Here is a 12,530-nt window from a genome sequence, read left to right as displayed (position 1 = left end):
CTTCCTAATCTACATTCTCCAATATTTAAACGAAAACTTTCAGGCAGACATGACTTTACAAAGGTCTCTGCAGCATCCCTTATTGTACAGATTGTAACGTCTAAAAAGGCTGAAAAAGAAGCTTTCATCATTTGGTTGGACACTAATGGCTTCACTTTATACCATGATGTGATGTCAGTGCTCTACCAGTCTTCAGATGTGGATCAAGTGACTGGATATCACTTTAGCTGTTCTAGTCTATTAACATCATGTAAAATACAAGCATCATCATAAAAAATATACAGCAGATGCATGTGATTGTAAATCATGGACAACTTACACCTACACAAATATTGCATTGAACATGCTGTTATTTACAATAGATTATCATCATGCATTATCAACAAGTGTTTTATAGTAGATCTGAAGTAGAAGGGAGAACTTGGAGAAATTTGGAATACAACTTGGAGGCTCAGATGGCTTATTTATTTATTGGAGTTATGGTGGTTAATGTGTTCCGAGATGTGTTGACCCTTTCAGTACTGGATTTGCACCTTTCAGAACAGACGTATGATTCACATGTGCAAAATCATATGGTTTGACTGTTGATGCCATAATGTACAAAACACAAATTTGTAACGCTTTTTGTAACGGTAATCTTAAAAAAATGAAAAAAATACAAAACACATAAAACTTGCATATATTTGTCATGGTGCAAAGATGCTCAAGTAATTTCCAAAGGGTTAATGGAGAATGGTGCATAACTGAGGTATTGATAGCATCTGACTAATGACAAGTTTGTGGAGAGGTGGGGATGGTTTCACTTTTTGAGGCCGAGGGCTGCGTCGACCTCCTCCTCGGGTTTGAGTGAGTGCCATTGTGCGATAGGCCGCCTGGGATTCGCCAGCATATCTGACCAGTGTCGAAGCTCTGTGCCCGTGGCATTGCTGCCCACAAATATCTTGCCGATGGCATCGTTCTTTCCGATCTTGTCGTAGTCCAAGACTGTGATGCAAACCTGTACTTTCTGCATGTTAAAAAAAAGATACACAGAATATTTATTATGTGTTGCTAAAATAATATCAAACAATTTTCATTACAGAGTATTACTTCCAAGCACCAATTTCAAGCTCAGTAAAGCAATAGGGAGAAAACATCCAATACTATAGTATAAGTTGGCTATCGCTCCTGGTATTATTAGTGCATAATTTATGTTGATGATATTATGTGCATCCTGGAGCTGTTGTCAGATGCAGAGTGTTTCCGTGTAAAGTATAGCAAATCTTGTCAATACCTGAAGATGATGCAACATCATTCTTTACTGCTGCCGGCAAATCACAGAACAAAAGAATGATTAAGTAATGCTGTACTGCAGAAAACAGCAAACATTCAGTTAATCATTTGTTCGTCTTTATCTATCTACATTACTTAGATGGAGATTTTATTCTGATTAGGCATAAAGATATAGAGGCATGAAGATATAGTGATACGAAGTAGAGATGCTGTGGCTGGTGCTCCAGGGTAGTTGAAGCTTCAACAATTGACAGGAACGTACGTTGGCAGCTGCAGAGCAAGTCCGGGATGAGCTGGGAGACTGATGGTGATACCCTGCCACCTGTGGAGGACTGTAATCCCAATTCACTTGCGTGGAGGTTCCTGACTTAGTCTGAGACCGTGACCTAAAGGAAAAGTTTGTTTTCTTTTTATGTTAGCTTTCATTAGCTTTTTTTTATTAAGTGCAATCGTGAACAATAGCCAGATCAGAAATGCTGATCAAGTCAACTAGTTCCCAAACAGAACTCTGATAGGACAATCAGGTGGTTCACTGGCGCTCAACAATAACAGGCACAAGGGTCACTAGCCCCTGTACCCCAGAAACACACCTGAGTGGTGTGGTGGAGGTATGTGCTATGCATCACCTGATCTGAAAGCATCATGTTGACTCATAACAGATCGTGTTCACGGTGGAACAGCTTAGTCAAGGATGGGGTGATCAGCACAGAAGGACAAATTATACCTCCACAACCCCTAGCTTTAAATATTCATTTGCTTTAAAGCTTTAAATAACAATTTTTATTTTATTGATTAAAAAATTCAGTCTTTGTTTCTTGAATTAAGTTGCAGGTGCCATAGGGTAGGCATGATATGGCAAAGCTCAACACAGGTGGAAATCCCATATCCCTTGAAGACTGGAAGGTAAATCTGTGCAATGGACCCTCAGGGGTAGTGAACATATAGCAGAGGTGCAAGTAGGAAACTGCAATGGCGTTTATTTACAACACATTTGAAGAGAGTGGAACGTGAAGGCTGCCATATTGATTGGGGAAGCAATTACAAACATCTGATTTGACACCAAAGTGATACTGTATCATGACTATGGAATCCTTTCACCATCTTCCACCCTGGCTGACCAATCTGCTGTTGCAGACGTACCCAGGATGGACTCTGATTCATGGTCAAGATGACCTTCTGAGTGTCTGGCCAAGGCAGTTGGGCATAGCTACCAATCACGGCCATGAGCTATGAATGCGTAGCAACACCAGAGAAGTAGTCTCACTGTGATAGTCTGTGTTTTATAGACTTAGAACAGGTGGAGATCTAGATGTTAATTTATTTCTGGAATGCAGATGCTGAAATCAGGAGCAACAAGCAATCTACTGGAAGAACGCAGTGGGTCAAGCAGTATCTGTGGATGGGGAGGGCAAGTATTGTTGATAGGATTTGTCAAAGTTTTGATGCAAAACATTGACTATTTCTTCCACCCCCCCCCCCCACAGATCCAGTTTATTTACTGGATTATCTGTTGCTCTTTCTAAAATGACCTGAACTTAGCTAAGAAGACCATGGGTCAGATGGGGCAAGGAAGCACCAAGAAGTCTCCATCTAGAGGTCATTGAGATATGGTGTGAAAGGTCTTGGCATCTGGACCAGTGTGTTGATGGCTACAGTGCTTCTGTCTGACGATACTGCAGAGGTCCAGAATGGGCTCTCCGGAGGGAGACCCACCAAGAGATGATGAAGACAGCACAGTGTATGGGATCTAAAGGGCTGCTGAAAACCCAGGAAGAGAGCACCAAAAGGATGAGAATTAATGCATTTGAAGATAGGCTGGACTGGAGTGAATCAGCCAAATTCTGTCTGAGAAAGGGAAAGAGAGTGAGAGTATGCAAATACAAAAAGCATTTCAAGAGCTGCAGGAATTATCATTGGTGAAAGAAAGAAAAGTGGAAGTTTCATAAAAAGTGGCTCATCTTGAAGACTCATGGCGTGGGCAATGGCTGAGGAGATGACAGGAGTTCCCAGTCCCACTTGTTGGAAGAAGGCTCAAACTACATTAGAAATAGAGAGAAATTGATGAAGGTGTCCAGCAGATGGGAATTATAAAACGTGTTTCAGAACGCAGCAGGCCAGGCAGCATCTCTAGGAAGAGGTACAGTCGACGTTTCAGGCCGAGACCCTTCGTCAGGACTAACTGAAGGAAGAGTTAGTAAGAAATTTGAAGGTGGGAGGGGGAGGGGGAGATCCAAGATGATAGGAGAAGACAGGAGGGGGAGGGATGGAGCCAAGAGCTGGGCAGGTGATTGGCAAAAGGGATACGAGAGGATCATGGGACAGGAGGTCCGGGGAGAAAGACAAGGGGGGGGGGAACCCAGAGGATGGGCAAGGGGTATAGTCAGAGGGACAGAGGGAGAAAAAGGAGAGTGAGAGAAAGAATGTGTATATAAAAATAAATAATGGATGGGGTACGAGGGGGAGGTGGGGCATTAGCGGAAGTTAGAGAAGTCAATGTTCATGCCATCAGGTTGGAGGCTACCCAGATGGAATATAGGGTGTTGTTCCTCTAACCTGAGTGTGGCTTCATTTTTACAGTAGAGGAGGCCGTGGATAGACATGTCAGAATGGGATGTGGAATTAAAATGTGTGGCCATTGGGAGATCCTGTTTTCTCTGGCGGACAGAGCATAGGTGTTCAGCAAAGCGGTCTCCCAGTCTGCGTCGGGTCTCACCAATATATAAAAGGCCACATCGGGAGCACCGGACGCAGTATATCACCTCAACTGACTCACAGGTGAAGTGTCGCCTCACCTGGAAGGACTGTCTGGGGCCCTGAATGATGGTGAGGGAGGAAGTGTAAGGGCATGTGTGCACTTGTTCCGCTTACAAGGATAAGAGCCAGGAGGGAGATCAGTGGGGAGGGATGGGGGGACAAATGGACAAGGGAGTCGCGTAGGGAGCGATCCCCGCGGAAAGCAGAGAGGGGGGGAGGGAAAGATGTGCTCCCATTGGAGGTGGCGGAAGTTACGGAGAATAATATGTTGGACCCGGAGGCTGGTGGGGTGGTAGGTGAGGACCAGGGGAACCCTATTCCTAGTGGTGTGGCGGGAGGATGGAGTGAGAGCAGATGTGCGTGAAATGGGGGAGATGCGTTTGAGAGCAGAGTTGATGGTGGAGGAAGGGAAGCCCCTTTCTTTAAAAAAGGAGGACACCCCCCTCGTCCTGGAATGGAAAGCCTCATCCTGAGAGCAGATGCGGTGGAGATGGAGGAATTGCGAGAAGGGGATGGCATTTTTGCAAGAGACGGGGTGAGAAGAGGAATAGTTCAGATAGCTGTGAGAGTCAGTAGGCTTATAGTAGACATCAGTGGATAAGCTGTCTCCAGAGATAGAGACAGAAAGATCTAGAAAGGGGAGGGAGGTGTCGGAAATGGACCAGGTGGAACAACACCTTATATTCCGTCTGGGTAGCCTCCAACCTGATGGCATGAACATTGACTTCTCTAACTTCCGCTAATGCCCCACCTCCCCCTCGTACCCCATCCGTTATTTATTTTTATACACACATTCTTTCTCTCACTCTCCTTTTTCTCCCTCTGTCCCTCTGACTACACCCCTTGACCATCCTCTGGGTTACCCCCCGCCCTTGTCTTTCTCCCTGGGCCTCCTGTCCCATGATCCTCTCATATCCCCTTTGCCAATCACCTGTCCAGCTCTTGGCTCCATCCCTCCCCCTCCTGTCTTCTCCTATCATTTTGGATCTCCCCCTCCCCCTCCCACTTTCAAATCTCTTACTAACTCTTCCTTCGGTTAGTCCTGACGAAGGGTCTCGGCCTGAAACTTCGACTGTACCTCTTCCTAGAGATGCCGCCTGGCCTGCTGCATTCACCAGCAACTTTGATGTGTGTTGCTTGAATTTCCAGCATCTGCAGAATTCCTGTTGTTTGTATGTGTTTCAGAACATTTGTTTTCAAGAATCTTTCACACAAAATGATGCTGATTGATCTCAAGGAAATTTTCAAGGCTGATTTTGACATCAAAATTCCTGGATCCTGAATTGGCTTCGGATTGCAAGTTGTTGTGTTAATTGAATTTGAGAAGGAAATGTTTGCTCAGTTAACATTGGAATGGAACCAATGTATAAAAGAGCAGGGTCATTTGATGTCTGTTCATGTTGCAGACCATATATTCAAATGTAGGACCTTCAAACACAACAAAACATGCAAAAGGGCAAATTCTGATGCAGTAGATGTTGGAGGTTCACCATTGCTGTCAGAGATAGGAGAGCAAAGAAAGCAGAGAAGCTGAAGATGATCCAGGACTAGAAACAGTGTGATGGGTATTGAAATCTACACTCTGCTCACTGGGATCTACTAACCCCTTGCTTAATGGTATTAGTCTATGGCATAATAAAGGCTGGGAACCCTTGTTCCAAAGCCAGCTTGCGGAGGAACTGATAACAAGAAATTAGCATCAAGCAAACAATGGAAATCTAAAGAAAATATGGACCAAGGTATCCATAATTCAAATCACCAATCATGTATGTCTGAAAGAAATGACAAGTATAATTAAAACCTTGCCATTTCGGTTATCAACAGGACAGTGAAAGTCAAGGTCAAGGCAAGTTAGGATCAAGGGCAAACTTTGGGTACTATGGCCCCAATGCTATTGGACAGTAAATGGTGTTAGAGAAAGAGGCCAAGATTCTTGTCTTGGGGGAATACTGTTAGTGTATCCACAGCAAAAGTTCCAAAGAGAAAAGAGAAAAGACAAGTATGGTTCAAGATAAAATGTTAATATGTAAAGTGATGAAACCAAAGGCAAAGGAAAACAGTCTTCAGAAGCATCAAGAGACTAGATCGTGGCATCTGCAGCGTATCAAAATATATTGTGTAATTGCCGTTAATTTGAGTTAATAGATTTTGTGTTAAATTTGTGAGTGCATTTGAGTGATATCAAGAAGATGGTGATCCAGATGACGTACTACATTGTAGGAAACCATGGAAGATCTATATAACACATACATGAAGAGGTGGTTCACTGGAAGTACCAATACCCAGAGTGGACACTTCAGAGATATAAATGCACATTGCAGGGAGAAGCCTGTCAAAAAGGTGACCAGGACCAAGAGATTAAGTGAATACAAGAGTTGAATTCATAACTGCTTATTAATGTAAATAGTTAAGCAATTTTATAACAATAGATGTAAGTACTTAGTTGATCGTATTTTAAGGTACATATCTGGATGAGGTACCTCTAAAGGCTCGATTGTATCAGGTATAAAGATCCTTCTTACTTTGCTGTAACCAACGACCCAATTTAATTGAGGGATGCTGCCTTAGAGGCGGCTTTGTTTCCCACCACTTCCCTGATTATTTGTTTATGCAAGCAGGAAGACAAAGTGACCCACAGCACTACATTTCTGGTGGTGGGCATCAATAGCCCAGATATGAGGCTCAATCATCACTGAAGCCTCACTACTCCATGTACTCCCTCAACTCTGGGCAAGTTTCATCGGACCATCCATTCACGGTTGGAGTGGGTGTTGGCAGAACACAGTGTGTGAGTCCAGGCAGACGACTGAACGAATTCTCACTTTCCTCACTCTACAGGAGCACGATGCCAAGTCAGAGAATGGAACGGCTTGTGCACTGAAGAGCGAATGTGCTATATACGACAGACGCAGTGAATGAGCAATGCACACCGCCAAAGTTTGACATTTGATCCTTGTTTGTGCCATTTTCCAATGGCTGTAAAGAAACTCCTTTGTATCTTCTGTTCAGTTATATTTCGAAGGTGCTTTTCAGTAAATAGCAAGCCGTTGTTGCCAATGTAGGCTTGCAGCTGAAGAAATGCCACTTCGGATAAAGTACTGGAAGGTAACCAGAGGTCATTCTGTGTAATCAGCTTGAACCATTAGATCAGATGACATAGCTCCTGAGTCTATAAATGCCAGACACCCATGTGTGCAACATGAGAAAGAGAAGCAGAGTATGCCATTTGGTCCTTCATGTTGACCCCACCATTTACAACACCAGAAGATATAGGAAGAAAATTAGGCTATTTGGCCCATTGAGTCATGGTGGATTTTTTCTCAACCCCATTCTTCTGCTTTCTCCCTATAATCTTAACCCCCTTACTGATCAAGAACCTGTCAATCTCTGGCTTATTTATACCCAATGATTTGGCCTCTATAGCCCTCTGTGGGATGAATTCCACAGAGTTGTCACCCCCTCAGCTCAGTTCTACAGCGGCATCCCTTTACTCTGAGGCTGTGTCAAAATCATAGGACAATACAGTGCCGTATGGGTCACTATGCTGTGTTGACCGATATAAACCTAGTCTATGTTCAACCTAAACCTTCCCTTCTACGCATTACATAACCCTCCATTTTTCCTACATACATGTGACTATCAAAGAGTCTCTTCAATGTTTCTATTGTATCAGTCCCTGCCATTACCATTGTGTTCCAAACTCTTACCATTCTGTGTAAAATGCCATCTTTCCTAACCTTACTGCCACTTACCTTACACTGATGTCTCTTAGCCCCTGGGAGAAAGCTGTCCACTCTGTCTATGCCTCTCATAATTCAGTACATTCTATCAAGTTGGCAATCATCTACCTTCACTCAAAAGAGAAAAGCTTTAGCTTGCTTAATCTTTCCTCTTAAGACATATTCTCTAATCCAGGCCGCACCCTGATAAATTTCTTCTGCACTCTCTCTAAGCTTCTACATACTTCCTATAATGGCTGAGCATAATATCCTTGGATTTAAACTCTCCTGTTCATGGAAACATACCCTTTTCCATAAATCAAAATATTCATGGCTGTCCTTTTTACTCCATGCTACTTTCCAACATTAATCACAAATTTTGCAATCCCCTTAATGCCTAAAAATCTATTGATTTCTCATGCATATCAGTAGGACCCATTTTGCTTGCCCAAAATATCCTGGAATTCAAAGTTGTGCTGGAAATGGCAACCAAGCCCCAAATGAGGCAATGAAGATGCTCTGCACCTGAAAAATGCCAGAAACATCAGGTGCAGAGTAGCACTGTAGTAGCACTACTTTACAGTACCAGCGACATCCCCGCCACTGCCTTTAAGGAGTTTGTACCTTCTCCCCATGGCCCCATGTGTTTCATCCAGGTTCCCCAGTTTCCTCCCACAGTCCAAAGACGTATGGGTTGGTAGGTTAATTGGTCATTGTAAATTGTCCTGTTGTGAGGCTAGGGTTAAAAGCTAGGGATTGCTGAGCAGCGCAGCTTGAAGGGCTGTAACTGCCTATTCCACACTGTATCTCAGTAAATAAATAAATCGTTGCCAGAGGCCTGTACTTGACCTTGCTGCTTGTTGAAGTTATGAGACCATAAGATATAGAAGCAGAAATAGGTCATTTCGCATACTGCATCTGCACCAATATTTCATCATGGCTAGTCCATTTCCCTCTCAACCCCATTCTCCTCCCTTTCCCCATAACCTTTCATGCCCTGACTAATCAAGAACCTATCAACCTCTGCCTTAAATATGCCAAAGGACCTGGCCTCCACAGCCACCTGTAGCCATGAAATCCACAGATTCACCACACTCTGGGTAAAGAAATTCCTCTTCATCTCCATGCTAAGTGGATGTCCCTCTATTCTGAGGCTGTGCCCTCCAGTCCTAGACTCCCCACAATGGGAAGCATCCTCTCCACATCCACTCTGTCTGGGCCTTTCGACATTCAATAGGTTTCAAGGAGATCTCCCCTCATCCTTCTAAGTTCCACCAAGTACAGGCCCGGAGCCATCAATTGTTCCTCATGAGAAGCTATTCATACCTGGAATCATTCTTGCGAACTGCTTCTGAACCCTCTCCAATATCCACACATCCTTTCTCAAATAAGGGGCCCAAAACTGCTCACAATATTCCAAGTGAGGCCTCACCAGTGCCTTATAAAGCCTCAGCATTACATTAAAAGGATTACATAGAACATAGAATAGTACAGCTCAGTACAGGCCCTTCGGCCCACAATGCTGTGCCGACCCTCAAACCCTGCCTCCCATATAAGCCCCCACCTTAGATTCCTCCATATACCTGTCTAGTAGTCTCTTAAACTTCACTAGTGTATCTGCCTCCACCACTGACTCAGGCAGTGCATTCCACGCACCAACCACTCTCTGAGTAAAAAACCTTCCTCTAATATCCCCCTTGAACTTCCCACCCCTTACCTTAAAGCCATGTCTTCTTGTATTGAGCAGCGGTGCCCTGGGGAAGAGGCGCTGGCTATCCACTCTATCTATTCCTCTTATTATCTTGTACACCTCTATCATGTCTCCTCTCATCCTCCTTCTCTCCAAAGAGTAAAGCCCTAGCTCCCTTAATCTCTGATCATAATGCATATTTTCTAAACCAGGCACCATCCTGGTAAATCTCCTCTGTACCCTTTCCAATGCTTCCACATCCTTCCTATAGTGAGCTGACCAGAACTGGACACAGTACTCCAAGTGTGGCCTAACCAGAGTTTTATAGAGCTGCATCATTGCATCGCGACTCTTAAACTCTATCCCACCTGTGAGGCAACTTTCAGGGATCTGTGTACTTGTACCCCCAGATCCCTCTGCTCCTCTGCACTACCAAGTATCCTACCAAGTTCTTAAGTGTAATTCAAAATCTTTGACATTCAGAGCAATTTGTAAATGATAAAATGAACCAAATAATGACAAAATATTAATTGACTTAAAAATAAATATTTAGAACATTATTGATATAAAACAATATTTAAAGCATTAAGAAACAAAGACAGGAGGGGACAAATGGCCTCCGAGCCTGTACCACCAATGAATACAATTATAGCCTTGACCTCAACAAACTCACCGGCTCTATTCCCACTCACCCTGACTACCTTGCAAATCAAATATCTGCTGGTCTCCTCCATGAATATGTTGAACATATATGTCTCCACTGTTTTCAGGGGCAGAGAATTTTGAGCAATCGTGATTCTATTGGAGATGACATTGCTCCTCATCGCCAATTGAAATGCTTATACCTTAATCTGAGACGGCTTCACCTATTTTCTGTTGTAAATCATCCTCTCAGCATTAACTGTGCCAGAATTCTCCCCAGAATTTTAAATATCTCATAGGGTCATCACTTATTTTAGTAAAAAAGCAATGAGGCCCAACCTTTTCAATCATTGTCTATATGTCATCCCCCCCTTGTTCCCAGGAATCAATGAAGTGAACCATAGCTGCACTATCTCCAATGTTAGTTTATCCTCCATTAAATTGGCAGACCAAAACCATGTGGTACATGATGTGCTGCCTCATCAGCATCCTGAAAAGTTGTATCAGAACTCCCAGCTTCTATATTTCCGATTACTTGCAATAAAGGCTAACATTTGACTTCCTAATTACATGTTATACCTGCACCTAACCCTTCCTGTTTCATGCTCCAGAACCACATACCCTTCTGCATCTCTCTCTACTTAAATAATAAATTTGCATTTTTATTCTTTCTTCTGAAGTAGATAACCTTACTTATACCCCGTTGGCCAACTTTCTTAATATTCTTTTCTCCCTTTTTCAGTTCCATCTTCTTTATAACTAAAGAAGCAATCTTTTTGTTATCAACGATTCTGATGGCAGCACCATAGGTCCCTTCAACCAAATCAGCAATGTGATACCCAACTGGTTATTGATTTCTACTGAGCCTTTCTTCTTAGAAACAGAAACATAGAAAACCTACAGCACAATAAAGGCCCTTCGGCCCACAATGTTGTGCCGAACACACACTTACTTCAGAAGTTACCTAAGGTTACCTATAGCTCTCTATTTTCCTAAGTTCCATGTACCTATCCAGGAGTCTCTTAAAAGACCCTGTTGCTTCCACCTCCACCACTGTCGCTGGCAGCTCATTCCACGTACTCACCACTCTCTGCGTAAAAAACTTACCCCTGATATCTCCTCTTTACCTACTTCTAAGCACCAAGCACCTGTGGCTTCTTATGTTAGCCATTTCAATACTGGAAAAAAAACCTCTGACTATCCACAGGATCAATGCCTCTCATCATCTTATACACCTCTATTAGGTCACCTCTCATCCTCCGTCTCTCCAAGGAGAAAAGGCTGAATTCACTCAACCTATTCTCATAAGGCATGCTCTCCAATCCAGGCAACATCTTTGTAAATCTCCTCTGCATCCTTTCTATAGTTTCCACATCCTTCCTGTAGTGAGGTGACCAGAACTTACTGCGGTCTGACCAAGGTCCGAAATAGCTGTAACATTACCTCACAGCTCTTAAACTCAGTCACATAGTTGATGAAAGCCAATGCACTGTATGCCTTCTTAAACACAGAGTCAACCTCTGCTGCAGCTTTGAGTGTCCTATGGACTCGGACCCCAAGATCCCTCTGATCCTCTACACTGCCAAGAGTCATACTGTTAATACTATATTCTGCCATCATATTTGACCTACCAAAATGAACCACCTCACACTTATCTGGGTTGATCTCCATCTGCCACTTCTTAGCCCAGTTTTCACCCTATCAATGTCCTGTTGTAACCTCTGACAGCCCTCCACACTATCCACAACACCCCCAACCTTTGTGTCATCAGCAAATTTACTAACCCATCCCTCCACTTCCTCATCCAGGTCATTTATAAAAATCACAAAGAAAAGGGGTCCCAGAACAGATCCCTGAGGCACACTGCTGGTCACCAACCTCCACGCAGAATAGAACCTGTGTACAACCACTCTCTGCCTTCCATGGGCAAGCCAATTCTCGATCCACAAAGCAATGTCCCCTTGGATCCCATGATCCTTACTTTCTCAGTAAGCCTTGTATGGGTTTCCTTATCAAATGCCTTGCTGAAATCCATGTACACTACATCTACTGCTCTGTCTTCATCAACATGTTTAGTCACATCCTCAAAAAATTCAATCAGGCTTGTAAGGCACAACCTGCCTTTGACAAAGCCATGCTGACTACTCCTAATCATGCTATGCCTCTCAAATGTTCATAAATCCCGCCCCTCAGATCTTTTCCATCAACTTAACAGCCACTGAAGTAAGACTCATTGGTCTATAATTTCCTGGACTATCTCTACTCCCTTTCTTGAATAAGGAACAACATCTGCAACCATCCAATCCTCTGGGACCTCTCCCGTCCCCATTGATGATGCAAAGATCATCGCCAGAAGCTCAGCAATCTCCTCCCTCACTTCCCACAGTAGCCTGAGCTATATCTCATCCGGTCCCAGATACTTATCCAACTAGATGCTTTCCAAAAGTTCCAGC

At 43.5% G+C, this 12,530-nt stretch overlaps 1 protein-coding gene across 1 annotated transcript in view; it reads right to left on the bottom strand.

Moving 5' to 3' along the window:
- Positions 1–744: 744 nt before the first annotated feature.
- Positions 745–12,530, bottom strand: part of LOC134355948 (synaptotagmin-B) — a 425,398-nt gene continuing 413,612 nt past the window's right edge. Inside the window, exon 9 of the mRNA XM_063066488.1 lies at positions 745–1,006. Coding sequence (XP_062922558.1) covers positions 800–1,006 — 207 coding nt within the window. The 3' untranslated portion in view covers positions 745–799. The remainder of the gene's footprint in view (positions 1,007–12,530) is intronic.

Source organism: Mobula hypostoma, chromosome 13 (assembly GCF_963921235.1).
Source record: "Mobula hypostoma chromosome 13, sMobHyp1.1, whole genome shotgun sequence".
Classification (NCBI taxonomy): Eukaryota; Metazoa; Chordata; class Chondrichthyes; order Myliobatiformes; family Myliobatidae; genus Mobula; species Mobula hypostoma.
Note: the sequence above shows the minus strand (reverse complement) of the source record. Positions and strands in the feature narration are given on the sequence as shown.